The 14,906-nt window shown below is 36.7% G+C and overlaps 1 protein-coding gene across 14 annotated transcripts in view; it reads left to right on the top strand.

Moving 5' to 3' along the window:
* The window catches only part of frmd4a (FERM domain containing 4A), a 158,533-nt gene that overhangs the window by 105,232 nt on the left and 38,395 nt on the right, over positions 1-14,906 (top strand). For 12 of the 14 annotated variants that reach the window (XM_084124349.1, XM_084124348.1, XM_084124338.1 and 9 more), the window contains exon 2: positions 9,983-10,048. In XM_084124349.1, coding sequence (XP_083980475.1) covers positions 9,983-10,048 — 66 coding nt within the window. Of the gene's footprint in view, positions 1-2,608; positions 2,923-9,982; positions 10,049-14,906 lie in introns of those variants that run through there. The other 2 variants (XM_084124339.1, XM_084124337.1) reach the window with 2 other exon arrangements.

Genomic DNA, 14,906 nt, shown 5'->3' with positions numbered 1-14,906 from the left:
GTGAAGGGGCCTCTGTCGAAATTACCCAACCCCCGCCCCCAGAGCAGTTTCACTGTAAACATACAACATACAGTGAGTTTAATATCAATAAACATTAGTATTAATGACAATGGTATTCCGTATGCACTGGCAACAAATTGCACTTTATGAAAAAAAAGTATATAAATATGTAAAGGAAAACACATGCTAGAACAAGCCAAATTAAATCCAAATTTTCATTGACGGCTAATACCGCTAAAGTTGAATCTGCATGTCATAAACAATGTGTTTACATTATATAATGATATGCTACTTAAATAATCTTTGAGAGCAAGGGGCGCCCCCTGGTTGTTCGGGGGGCCTATATGCACCTTGCGGTAGTTTCACACACTAAATGGTTAAAATTGCATTCTTTTTAGACTTTGTAAATCATTAACTAAACAATGCTTACCTAAATTACTGGTAAGCATTAATGAACTGATAACGCATAACGCTCTTGTATAGTCATAAGAGCTTTTACATGTTGTGTTTAGTTTGTGAGTGAAGGAAATGTCATTTAAAAATGTTGAATGATACAGAAATTGTTTCCTTCTATTATTTTGTCTTTGCTTTTGTAGTGTTTCTAAAGACATAAGACCAACCAGAGTGAATTAATTGCACAACATTTCCACAGAAGCTGAATTACTTCTACATAGTGATGTACATAGTCTCTGAATTAACTTTTTAAAATATGAAATGTAAAGTAACCCACAAAGAACACATCATTTTCTTTTTGTCATTTTACAATTTAGGTTAACGTTATTAATGCATTAACATGAACTAACAATGTGCAATACATTTAATACAATATATTTATTCATCTTTGTTAACATTAGTTAATAATAAAATAAAATCTGTTTATTGCTAGATATTGCATTAGTAAATGTTAAAATTACTTTCACTAAGATTTATAAATGCTATATAAGTATTTTTCATAGTTCATAGTATTTAACTAATGTTTACAAATTAAACCTTTTTGTAAAGTGTTACCCTTAATTTTTCTGAGAATTATAGAAATAGCTCTTGTGAATCGTTATGCAGAATTTATGCATGCAGGCTGTGACCCTTACAAGAAGAACACCTTCCAGTTTTTGTAAAAGTTTTCATTGAGTCCTCTGCAATGTTGACTTTGCGGTGAAACGACCGTTAGACGTCTGTGTGAAGGATTTCACACAAATCAGCTCCCTCTAACAGTCGGTTCGGTTTGAAAAGCATCTTTCAAACGTTTCTCTCTCCTTTCCCCCCTTTTTCATTTACCCTGGCCAAACTAAATGGGAAAGGAAATCTGAATTAGAAACGGAGGGGGCGGAAGAAAGTTAGGCAGAGGCAAAGTGAGTGCAACCCATTCCCAAATGTTTCTGCGTTTCTACTGCAAATCCAGATGTGGGTCTGTTAGTCATTGGTCAGTATCAACACACACACACACACACACACACAACCAGGACTTTTTTCCACAGTGCAGAAAATTCCTGACAGTCATAGTATCAGATGGTAATCCTGTGGTACTTTGATATTTACCATGGTACTCAATGGTTACCATATTCATACATGGACAGTACTTTGCACTATACCCCAAAGAATTTCAATGAACATGATGGTATTGCCGGGTACATTGTCAAAAGCAAAACAAAACATTCCATTACCATAGTACATCCACAAACCATTGTTATACCGTGGTATTTTTTTACCCTTACAAAAAGTATTGCAGTAACATGACGGACAGGATATCCGATTGTAATATTGTGGTGATATAAAGAAATACCAAAAAGTACCATGCTATTACCATGCTTTTTGGATGTTACCATGGTACTGTTTATATATAGGCCTACCTATAGTTCTGGCATGAAACTCTAGATCCTTAGGTCCTTTAACTCACTTGGTAGCGATCACATTATTATCTACATTGCTCAACATTCAAATACTTGTAGTTTGCTGTTAGCAGTCTGCAAGTGCGCTTTCAGAAACCCTTCACCTTCCCCAGCTCCACCTGTATAGATCTGCTACGGGGGTTTATTTCATGTATGTTACATCATGTGCAGCAGTATTGGCAGTAGCAAGTCTTGGTACTTGCTCTACAGCAGCAGCAGATCTATTCCACCAAGACCAAATACATACATTAACATTGCCAATCTCTATTATCATGCCAATCTCAGAGAGTTGTCATGACAGATATATATATATATATATATATATATATATATATATATATATATATATATATAACTTCAACTTATTTCAGTTAGTTGCCAGTTCTGATTCTAATTCCATTTCTAAAATTTCTATTTTTTTAGTTTTTTGTTTATTTAAAAATATTTAATATTTTATTTAATTTTATTTCAGATTCCTTTCAATTAACGAAAATTACACTTAATCGTTTTTGTTAACAACAAAAGCAACAAAAACGAGACTGGTGTAAACTGATGGTAATGTCAGACTGAACTGTTTAGTGTGTGCGTCGCGTTTTGCTGTGGATCACAGCCGCTCCGCGGTGTCACGGGGGAAAGGCGGAGGAAGAGTAGCAGCAAGAGGAGGATGAGGAGGAGGAGGGGTTGGGGTTTGCTGTGGAGGAACTGTGAGTGTGTATGTGAATAGTGTTGTGCGGATCTGCTTGCTGGACGCAGGCCAGCGGTCCCTGTGAAACAGCGCGTTGAGAGCGGAGAGGGATGGGATGGGATATGCTGGCACTGCCGCTGTCAGTCCGCTCCGCTCCGCCTGTGCAGCTTCACCGGGGATCTCAACAACGACATGGATGATGCTGACTTCGAAGATGATTTAGGCCGGCGTGTGAACGTTTTCTCTTCGGACTTAACCCATCTGGATTACTGCTGTTGTTGTTAGACAACATTTATTTCTTATTTCGGCGAGGAATTCATGAACGCGGGAGCGTAAAGGATTTCCAGCAAGGTAAATCGCGCGCACGTCTCGCGCTTGTTTTGCGCTGGTCTCGCGCTTCCCAATTCAGTCAGTCTGAAGGATGGATGCGTGAAATACGTGATGTTTTTTACTTAACTACACATATATACTTAAATTATTTTCCGATTACTGATTAAAACACACGATAGAGCAGTGATTTGTGACCATACACGGAGGATATCATCTTTAAAATCAGATTTTTTGAGGTGAAAAGGCTCAGAGTGTAAACTGAATGTAATGCAGCTAGCCTGCTAACCATTTATCTCAGAAAAAGGCATATTATGTGAGAAATACTGCATCGTTTGCTCATAATGTTGATCTATTTTGACGAACATCATCCTTAAGGTCATTTTTTAGAAACGAGTAATGTTGCGTTTTAAGGAGTTTGTATACTAAACTTGCTAGCTTATCTGCTTTGCTTGGTCACCATTACTGCCCATTCAGACTCATTCATCCATTTTTCCAAGGCTATTAACCTGTGCAGACAGCTGAATTTGATCAGATCTGCTGTGGATAGTGACAGGAACTTAAAAGGATTGCATGCATGTGACCATCACGGTCATATCCTTAAAATCCTTGAACAATGTAGCTGTGTGTGTTAAGTCTTGCTTTATTAGATTTAACGTTACCCGAAATGTCCTACGACAGCCTCATAGAAAAGATTGTGCTGTCTCAAGACTTAATGAAAAATGCTGTTTTAGGGCTGTTAAATGAGATTAAAATCAGCATTAATAGGATAGATAGATAGATAGATAAATAGATGTTGATTTGGGCTGTCTCTCAAAAACTTTTGACTCCTGGGTTGCATACTTGTGTTTCACTTTATTCATTTTTGTTGCCGTTTCCCATGACAGCTACCAAAAGACTGATGAGATGTGAACTGCCTAGTAGACAGCATTATTTGGTGCATGGACCCAAAAATTCTGTTTAGATAGACACCTCAGTAGAGCATTTTTGGGCTTCAAAGATGCATTCCACTTTGATTTAGTATAATGTCCTATGACATCAGACATCCTCATCTCTGTGGAGATGTGAGCTTCTTACCTAGACATTATTTTAGGCATCATGCATGCCCTTTAACATACTGTCTGGAATCTAGATAGCAGCCCATTGGGGAACAGCCTGTGATTGGGGTCTGTCTGTAAACAAAGCAGACTGGGCTGTGCCTATCTAGGCAGCTGTGGTCCTGCCGGCTCAGGGTGACGGATGTCTTTTTTTATGCTGCTCACCCTGTGATGTCTGCACTGCAGGGCAGCAGTGTCAGCAGGCTGATGTACTCTAGCACACACGGTCAGGCATGAAAACCAGACCTGCAGTCGGCTAGACTTTTCTCATTGGTCAGTCTGCACCATGAGACTTAATTTATACCCGAATTTGTGATGAACATTGATTGTTCTGCCTTTGTGGTGCCCATGTGCATGTGTGGTCAATGTGGTGCACTGTCATTTTGTTGTCAATGTGCATTAAGGGGAAAACTTGCTGTGTGCATGGGGTTATGTCTGATGGCCTGTACTATCACAAGGACATCAACCACCTCCTATCATGTTTAATATCTGTGTCTGATATGATCTGAATTGGATGTTCACTAATTCAAATGCTCTTAAATCTCTGTCTTCTACACATCGTACTCAGTGAGAGTGAATGTGAAGCTAACATGTAGCTTAGGATTTAGTACGGATAAACCGCAATGAAACCCTAAACAGGGCATCAGGGTCAGTCTTAAATCTGCACCAGAGAGTGGGTTTATCATCGGATCAGATTATATTATACTATAATCGTCTCCTCTGCAGTGTGCATCAGAGTAACTGCACTTTTATATTAGGACTGCATGGTTTGGGGAATCCAATTGTGCTTTTTTTAAATAAAAATTACAGCTATGATAAAAAAAAATAGTTTTTGTTTTTTTTTGTTTGAAAGCTCCAGGTTGGCTGTGCTTGATTCATAGTAGGGCTGCACAATATGACTATAAAGTAATAATAATAATTAATAAATACATATTATAAAATATAAATATTTATAATAATGATTATTATTAAATAAAATATTAAACAAAATAATAAATATTACTATTGTAATATTTCAGTGCAAAAAAAAAAAATGTGTATATAAAAAAAATGAACAATAATAGTTTAAGTATTCAAGGCTGTCATTCAATTTCAAATGTTAAACTATCAAGCTTTTATTTTGGCATAAAACCACAGGGAGACTTTACAGCTTATATTTTGTTGATAACAGTTTATAATTGCTTCTAAAGTTCTCGTTACAAGTTTGGGAAGATGGTTGGCGTGTTACGTTCCCAAATGCACTTTATAAGCAACTCAAACTCAGGGAAGATGCAGAGATGAGTTTGTGCAAAGCAGTATTTACTGTGATTTACTGTGACGGGACACTAGGCAGTGGATTATGAGCGGCTCGTGTGTAAAAGAACAAAGTGCCATCCTTCACTTTGAAACACACAGTGCATATTATTTAATTAAGCCGCACCAAGCCATATTCGTTTTCATTTAGATTAATTGTGCAAGCACTACTTTCATCATCTATAAAAGAATGACAATGATTTACAAATATTAAACTGACTGAAATGTCTGTGCTATGCGATTTTAATGACATCACAGGTTCGTAGGGCAGTGTGAGTGTAGTGTGCCACTCTGGAGTTCAGCTGAGAAAGCAGTGACTCACCGGTCAGTGATTACAGGCGAGGCATTTTGTAACCACACACCAGACGCAGCACACAAACACACTACTACAAACACACAATTCCCAGCACCTGATTGTTAGATTCTGACATTGTGGTTGAGAGCTGTTCACCTCCCCCTCCAGATACACCCCAGTGAGAAGTGTTCTCATTTAGTGGAGCGGAGGTTTGACATCTTGAGCTTCAGGCTTTAGGGATGTGCTGTTTGCTCTATTCAAAGCCTCAGGTTTTTAATCTCCTATTGTGTGGTGGGAAGTGTTCCTATCAAGCCTGACTCCAACCTTAAGAGGTTTAATATGGTGATGTAACAAAACTGTGGTGCTTTTGGGCTACCGCAAGGTCGGTAATGAAGTTTAACCTTTAAGATTGGAAAGTCAGCCCAATATCAGATGCCGCAAACTCTTGCTTGTGGGATCTGCATGTTTTGCTACGAGCAGGCCCACATGGAACCTGTGCTCTCAGAAAGCTTCAGAGATCCCCTTAAAATTGGAACAGCCATCATTTACACATCCCACAACTATGTTTGTTTATTAAATGTTTTGGCTAATTTGAATATGGTTTTAGCTGCCAATATGTGTTGTGCTGTTTAACTTTGTTTAAATCCATTCCATGGAATTCTAAAGATATCGAACTTTGAGGAAGGATCGAGCAAGATGTATTCTCTATTCATGTATTCATTTTAGTCCTGTCAAATCAATTAATCGCATCAAACATAAAAGTTTGTGTTTATATATACACAGTATATGTATGCACATATATATATATATATATATATATATATATATATATATATATATATATATATATATACAGTATACACACAGACGCTCGCACACACACACACACATATATATATATATATATATATATATATATATATATAATATAGCCTATATATAAATATAATAATATAAACAATATATTGTACACACATTATATAAACACAAACTTTAATGTTAGATGTAATTACTCGCGATTAGTCGATGTGACAGCACTAATTAATTTGTTATTTTTAATAGATTACATTTTGAGTAGGTGTTGGCTGGGATTTTTTTTACTCTTTTAATACAAAGATCATTCTAAACTGTAACGTGAATGTGCAAAGCTACATATTTTCAAGATCGATTGGTGGGGTGCCCAAACAATAATCAACTCTTTGTTTTTTTAGGAAGTTCTGTTTAATTGGGCTGGTTTTGGTTTAACTGAACTCAATCAAATGTGTTTCTTAGGTGGGGTTTACATAAAGATGCTTTCAAAAGGATCTATTTGGTTTTTGGACAACTAGTAGATTAGTCAACCATCATTACCCATACCTAAACTGGAGTAGATATATGGTTTTAATGGTGCTGCTGTAGTTTGGATCGATTATGCTACCATTTTTATTCAGTATCCTAAAAATTAGACCTAATTGGATCATGTGCTGCTCCAGGGAAGGAATTATACAATTAAAAAAAGAAAAACATAAATAAAGACTGGACCATTCATGTGAGCCAGTTCATATTGATTTAGGTTTGTCTTTATAATATGGAAATGTGATCTACTGAGGGATAAGAATACAGATGTTGCCTAAGGGTATGTTATTCTGAAGATAGGATATCAGTTTTTAGGAGCTAGAGATTCTATGCTGTTGAGTTAGCTTCAATGTTAGCACAACCAAGAGAAATTCATCAAGCCGAGCCCCCCTGTAAACACACATCTTCACAGGTCAACAACAAACTCACACCAGTCTGTTCGGACACACAATATCAATCATGTGGTCAGTCACGTGGTTGTGTAGTCTGTAGCTCTGCTGAGGAGAAGAGGAAGAAAGGATGTGTTTCTGGTCCTGTGACTCCCCTCCTCCAGTCTTTTCCCCCCACGTGTGCGTGGAGGAAATGTGAGCCATGCTGCTTTTAACAGCCTCATTGTTAGTGTTCCTCAGGGACGGCGCTTCCTGATGGCAGGCAGAACACTCCACATGTTCCCATTCTGATGTCCTTACGTACACCACCACGCTGAAAAGCTTAAGAAACGTCTTGTATTCTTCCGTTTTCTCCACATTCCTTTAAACCTGGCCTACATATAGAGGCAGAGGGGGTGGATGAGAGCTGGAAAGCATGGAGAGATAGAATAAGAGCGAGATATAGCACACTAGAGAGAGTGAGTCAGTGCACTACTGCTTTTCAGACTCGTCTATCCATAAAGGATGTATAAACAGGAACCGGACGGAAAGTCCGCTGATGGATGTGAACTACCGCCACTGTTAGTATCACATTCACCAACTCTCAGATTCCTTGGAAACATTTTTTCCTTAAAGAGAAAATAAACAGAAAATGAAAAGCTCTCTTGAAGGGAAAAGAACAATGGGAGTATCTGGTTGCACTTTAGTTCTTTGTATTCGAGTTGTCCAACCAGCTCAATCCTAAAGGCCATATTACTCAAGCGATGACATGGCTGTTAGTCAGACTCTGTTCCTCACAGATGTGTCCGTCCACCTGCTCGTAATGGGATGTTTACTATACGGCTTGGCACAGAAGCAGCAATCTTAAGTAAACACTCAGAAAAATTGTGCGCGAGACTGAATGGAAAGTGAGTGGGAGCAAGCAGTGATTTGAGATCAAACGATAGGAGTGTGCAGGCGATAGTAACTCAAAACATGTTTCATAGGTTGAGTGCGTCTGGTCAATGGTTATCACAGGACTTCTGAATGCATTGCACACTCTCATTTTAGCCTGGAGGAAACTGTGATGTTAGCCTGTTTGTTTTTTCCTGCAGACTTAATTTAATATTAATTATGAGCAGTCCTTTCTGGCTTTGATTAAAAAAAAGACATTCCCCGCCATGACAGATGGCAATCAAAGCACTAATCAGATTGTGCACTGGTGCAGGTATCTATACGGACTGACATGGCATGATCCCTCTTTCACAAATTAGCCATGGTTGAGGGGTGTTTTGTATTAACACAGATATTTCACAGCAGCTGTAAGCCCTGATCTCTAGATAAAAGCTTATGTCTGATGTGTATAGTCATACCGTAGAAACAATACAAAGTGACTTTATGTAGTTAACTGCAGTTTTGAGTTGCGTATGCATTTGTTAAAATGGATAGTTCACCCAAAAATGTAGGCTATATTTTGTCATTATTCCAAATCTGTATGACTTTCTTTCTTCTGCAGAACACACACACACACACACACGAAAAAAAAAATAATCTGAAGAAAGTTCCTACTTTCAAGTTCTACTTTAACTGTTTTTGTACAACATTGGACCTTATTGACATTTACTATATGGATATTTTTCATAAATCATCTATTGTGTTCCACTGAAGAAAAAGTCATGCAGATTTAGAACAACATAAATTATGCAATTTTATGTAAAACTATTCCTTTAATTGCCAAAGTTGCAGAGTTTACATTTGTGACTAGATTAGTCCTGATTTGTGTAGTCCGTTTGAGGCACTTAGAAGCAATTAAGCTAGATATTCACGAGCAGAACTGTTTATTCTTTTTGTTTGTGAAATAATCTTCTGAATGTTTGTTTGGTAACACGTTACATTGTTACAATTTAACTATAAATTATGCGTAATTACATGCAATTAACCCTAAACCAAACCTCATCCTAACCCTATAGTAAGTACATGTAGTTCATTATTATTACTCTGTACTTAAATGTATAACTACACTGTAATACTGACACCTTAAAATAAAGTGTAACCATTGGTTTTAACTAGTGACTTTTATTTTGACTACAAAAGTGGTATTTTCTGTCAATTTTACTCCCATTTTTTATCTCCCAAGTGTTTTATAGTATTTGTTGTATCAGCTGTTTCAGATAAACTTGACGATAAACGACATGTAAAAACAAATTAAACAGTGGTTGCTTGTATGTCAGTAAAAAAAATTGCAATGTGCAGAACATTAAAACATCACTATTTGTAAATTAGTAGTAATTATCTCATCTCTGACCAGCTATAAACGTATGCATGTTCTCTGTGATACAAGATGCCTTTTACTTGTTGATTCATTTATTTATTTTTTACAATACTTGATTAGTAAATTTCGTAAAGATTGGTGGTTGCCAAGTTGTGTGTACTAAACTGTATGTTTTAAGAACTAGAAGGGGCTAAATCAAACAAGACCTATGACATCCAACAAAAAATTCAAGCTACTCAGCATCATCGCTGAAGTGTGCGATAATTCACTTTAAATGTGTGTGGGAGTGAAAGAGATTGAATTCTGCTGCTTGATTGGGAATCGCGCTGCATGTGTGCAAGGAGAGTTTCTATTTTTGTCATGTCACCATGACCTAGTATTTACAGTTGATTTCACCCTGCTGTGAATGTGCTTTCATTAATCTCTCTCTCTCCCTCCTCAACAGATGACGGAAGGGCGGAGATGTCAGGTCCACCTCCTGGATGACAGGAAATTGGAGCTCCTGGTCCAGGTAAGACCCAACAATGTGTTTTTACAACAATGCAGATAATGGTACAACATGACCCAAATGTGATATTGTAGGTTTGGAAGTGTGTTGTTGAGAAAATTGATTATGCTTGACTTTATGATGCTTCACCAGCACAATGTCCAGTATTAGTGCAGAGATATCAAAGTAGCATTAATATTATATGTATAGGTGTGAAGTTTTAGTGCATGTTTTTGTGGCAAGGCCTGAGGTTTCCTCTCGTTTGTCTGGGAAGGGAAATCCTCATTGTTCCTCTGAGACATAATTAATGTCTTGTGGAAATAGGTGGATCTTTATCGGCCTGTGCATGTATGAGTTTGAATGTTTGCTCTGTGTGTATGTGTAATATGACTCCTTTATGCCCATCTCAGATTTCATGGCCAAAGAGACTCTGAGATTAGGTCACTCTGACCTGAACTCAATCATATGTGTATGCATATGTCGGTCTCCCAAGTGTCTTTTAAACATCAGTACCACTAATAGTCAGTCTGGCAGGTTTTGGTTCCCATAACGACACAAACGAGCAGCTTCTCAAATCACGCATTCAGCGACCCCCTCCTGCCCAAAACACTCCATAAATCAGAACGCAAACATCTTCTCTCAGGATGAGTTCAGTTTCCATAACAGCAGTGTCTGTCTCCCATGCCCCATCAGCCCTGCTCAGACCTCAATATAAACAGAACATAGCACAACTTCCTCAACACTCACACTCATATGAACTTTCTCAGGAAATCCCTAATCACGAGGTAATCTCAGTCACTGAACACATGAAGAATACATTTCTACACATTTCTACTCCTCTGTCTTGTTCTGTCATGTAATATTCTATTCTGTTTTTTGTTTTATTCTATTCTATTTTTTTTCATTCTGTTTTTATTGTATTCCCTCTGTCTGTTCTATTCTTTATTTTTATGTCATTGTAGTATTTATTAGAGATGCACCAATATGAACATTTTGGCCGATACCGATAACCGATAATTCTTTATATTTGAAAGCCGATAAATCTAAATCCAAATTTCTAGGCTATATCATTTTTGAGATCCTGATTGCAAAAACAAAAGTGACTATTAATGCATCTGAAGTGTCTCAGCTGTAGGAAATAATCCATTATTTATTGGCTTTAATATATCGGCCAAATTTTCCCATCGGGCCGATAACGTTAACATTAAAAATGAATGTATTTGGGCTGATGCCGATATATCGTGCATCCCTAGTATTTATTTATTGACAACGCCCTTCCTCCGTGACTTATTCACGATACAGCCTCTCGTACCTTATTGCTTACTTAAAATCTTATTTTTAATGTCTATTTTTATTTCAGTTACTTGCCAAGGCAACAAGTTTAAATTGAAATTTTTCATCTAATTATTATTTTATTTCATTATTATTTTTATTTATATTGGTTAACAATAACAAAACTGGTTTGGTTCTATTATGTCCTATTGTCTTTTGTTTTGTTCTCTTCTCATGTTCTATTTTTTTTATTCTGCGTCTTTTTTTTCTGTTCTCTAAGTCTGTTTTATTCTCTTCTGTTTTGTTTTTTACTGTCCTGCTCAATTCTATTCATTTTGTCTTTCTTTCTTTCTTTCTTTCATGCTCTCTCTCTCTCTCTCTCTCTCTCTCTCTCTCTCTCTCTCTCATGCCTGTCAGATGCAGTTAGGTGACCTGATTACATCATAGTTGGAGAAATGTAATTCCTCTGCCTTCTCCATCTCTCATTTTCCACACACTCTCTTTCTCTCCTCTGAAATGCTGGTTGAGTTGATTGCGGTTGCAGTTATGGTCTGATAAACAGAGAAATCTAGAAAGGAGAGGAGGTGAGAGAGTCCTTAACAATCAGGTAAGAGGATGAGGGAGAGGAAAAGAAGGGATTTCCAGGAAGAGACAGAAATTAAAGAAGGAATGAGGCAAAGGGAAGAGGAGAAGATTTTAAAAACAAGGCAGTATTTCCTGTATTTCCCCACTCTCTCTTCAGTTTATGATTTATTGAGCAGTTGCAGAAACGCTTATTCCATAATCTTTACACATTTGTCCTACTTTAGTCATGAGTACTTAGATATATGTTCTTTTAGCATTGGTTTAAAGCTTTAGCCTCTTCTTTCTGCTTTCTGACTCTCTTTCTCCTCTTTCTCTTCCTCCGTGTGGGCAGATGTTCTGGAGAAGGTTGTGTAGGTTAATCGGGCCATTGAGAATTCTGGTGTTATTCCAAGTTAGTTTGTTTCTGCATGTTCCTTGAGGAACAGCTCTTCAATTTTTTCTGTAAGAGGAATTGTGTTGATGTACCTACAGGAATTTGTGATAACTATTTTGCGGTCACACAAAATTTTGCATTCTGTACACTTCCATTCATATGCATGTGAAAGAACTTGTACGCAAATTGGAATTATGCAAATTCACTTGGCCAATTGAGAATATAAACGTCACAAACGTGCAATTAAAATTCCAAAAATGTTTGACTTCTTTATGAGAAACTTAAATACAAACTTATATAGTAATACAAATTATAAACCAAATAATCGTATTAATTATAGACATATTAAAATATATATATATATAGACATATTAAAAAAACACAACAAAATATAAACGAAAGCAAAATCTAAAAATTAAATTGAATATGATATAATATCAGTTATATTAAAATAATACTGATCATGGGAAACTGGACTAGATGGTGTTTTAATTTACTGTCACTAACATTGAAGTTGTAGCAGGATTCAAAATCATTTTCACACTTAAAATCCAGTGTGACAACACTTTAAGTTGTAAAACATCTTACACATGCAGTGGTGAAATACTTGACTGGTTCGGTTTTACTGATGGTCCTCTGTTGGATCTCTCTGGAGCCTCATTTAACTGCCTCCTCTTCCTCTCTTCTTCCTCGTCTCATTAGAGGCAATGTACCATTCTGAATGTTATCGTGGATGATCTTGCACTGTGCGACTGGCAACATCATCTGATGATTTTATAGTCCCTTATAGTCTGAACTTTGCTATATTACCATCTTTAGTCTTATTTGCATTCAAGGCTGTTGAAAATATCCAGTCTGTATTGGCTTTAATGGAGATCAATTATTTTGTGTTTCCTTTTTTTATATCCTGTTTGCAGTTTTGACATGACTTTAGTTTATAATAAGGTAGACAGTCTTACAAAAACAGCTGCCAACATATTTTTGGATAAGCTTGCTCTGTTTTTCAGCTGTCTAACTGCTCGTTAGCATCTCCCACCTGTCTCTCCACAACAGGCTGTAATTTTGTGAATTATATCCGTTTAGTATGTGTTCGTCATTTTCCATGGTGAGTCAAAGCAGATGCTGTTAGGTTCTCTCGTGTTGTAGTTCGATCCTACTTCTCAGATGTAATTTGAATTTACAATTTCTGCAAGGCTCAATGCTAAGGATTTTTTTTTTCTACTGGCCTGGTTGGGCCAGTGGTTAAAATTTTTACTTGCCCTGCCAAAATTTTCACTGGCCCCGCCCCCACCACAAAAAAAGTAATAAATATATGAATTAATTAAAATCGTTATTGTTTTCATTGTGTTTGACCCATGCAACCTTAAGGTTATGACACCAAATTTCACAATTCTTGATTCCAGTTTTGATACCACAGCAAAAACTACTAGCCTAACTAACATAAATTTAAAATATTATTCAAATATTCAACTTATGAGCAATAGCACAAAAAAATACAATAGAACAAATATTCAAATGAAATAAACATTGCTTTTTAGGTTTTTCAGGTAGGTCTAACAGTAGTTATCAGGTACAGAAATTAAATAATCAAATGTAAAATAACACTGCATATTCTTCACTGTATAAATTAAATATAGATTACTCCTTATTAAAGTTATAAAAGAGCAGTGAGTGATTTTTTTTTTTCCATTGCCCTCAAAACAAACAGCCACAGGAATATTAGGCTGCTGTCACTTGTCACCAGACCCAATGCCTGGATCAAAAATAGTATTACACATGTGCTGTATTTCTCAACTGTTTACGTTCACTTAAGACATTAACCAACTATGTTTACTAGGATACTCGCCAAGACGGGCATTTTGACATAATTGTGTCTGAATTTAGTGCAAGAAGACATGAAAGAGAACTCAATGTAGTATTCGGTCCATCGGGCAGTCATTATTGTCGAGCCCTGTGTCTGTGAGGAACAAATTTGGTAATTCTTAAAGAAGACTTCTGAGTTATATAGGTGCTAAATAATACACTGAAAGTACTTTAAGGGCTGACTAGATACCACTTAGATACATTTTTGGCCAACTTTTAAATCCATCATATATATCCATTGTGGAAAAAGCAATCACAGAAGGTATTGCTACAATCTTGGTGAAAACTGAAATCCAAGAAGGCAGACAAAATGAGAGAAATGTCAGCTAAAATGCAATGATTATATACTTCTAAATAATTAAACACCAAAAAAAGTTCAATCTAATTTAGGGGTGTGACGGTTAGTATATAACCGTGAGACCGACGGTTATAGTTGAACACCGTCATTACAACTCTATAACCGCCAAAACCGTGTTATTAAAATATTTTTTACAAACATTTTTTATCATAGAGAATGTTTAAATACTAATTAAAAACAATTGTTAACAGTCCGTGTTATTAATGGTCTACGTCGTTTCCAACTGTATTTGATTCTTTGCCAATCAGCAGAGCATTGCATCGTCCATAGACCGCAACACGGATGGCGGGCGGGTGCGGCTTTGAAATCTGGTTAAAAAACGTTGGTGCGGATGATGAGTTTTGTGACGCGGTTGCGGAAGAACTAATACCCCATCCGCGTATCTCTATTGATAACAACATTGAACACTACACAAATATTACATTTATTCA

Source organism: Abramis brama (assembly GCF_963993115.1).
Source record: "Abramis brama genome assembly, chromosome: 9".
NCBI lineage: Eukaryota > Metazoa > Chordata > Actinopteri > Cypriniformes > Leuciscidae > Abramis > Abramis brama.
The sequence above is the reverse complement of the archived record's forward strand: the minus strand, read 5'-3'. Positions and strand labels throughout refer to the sequence as shown.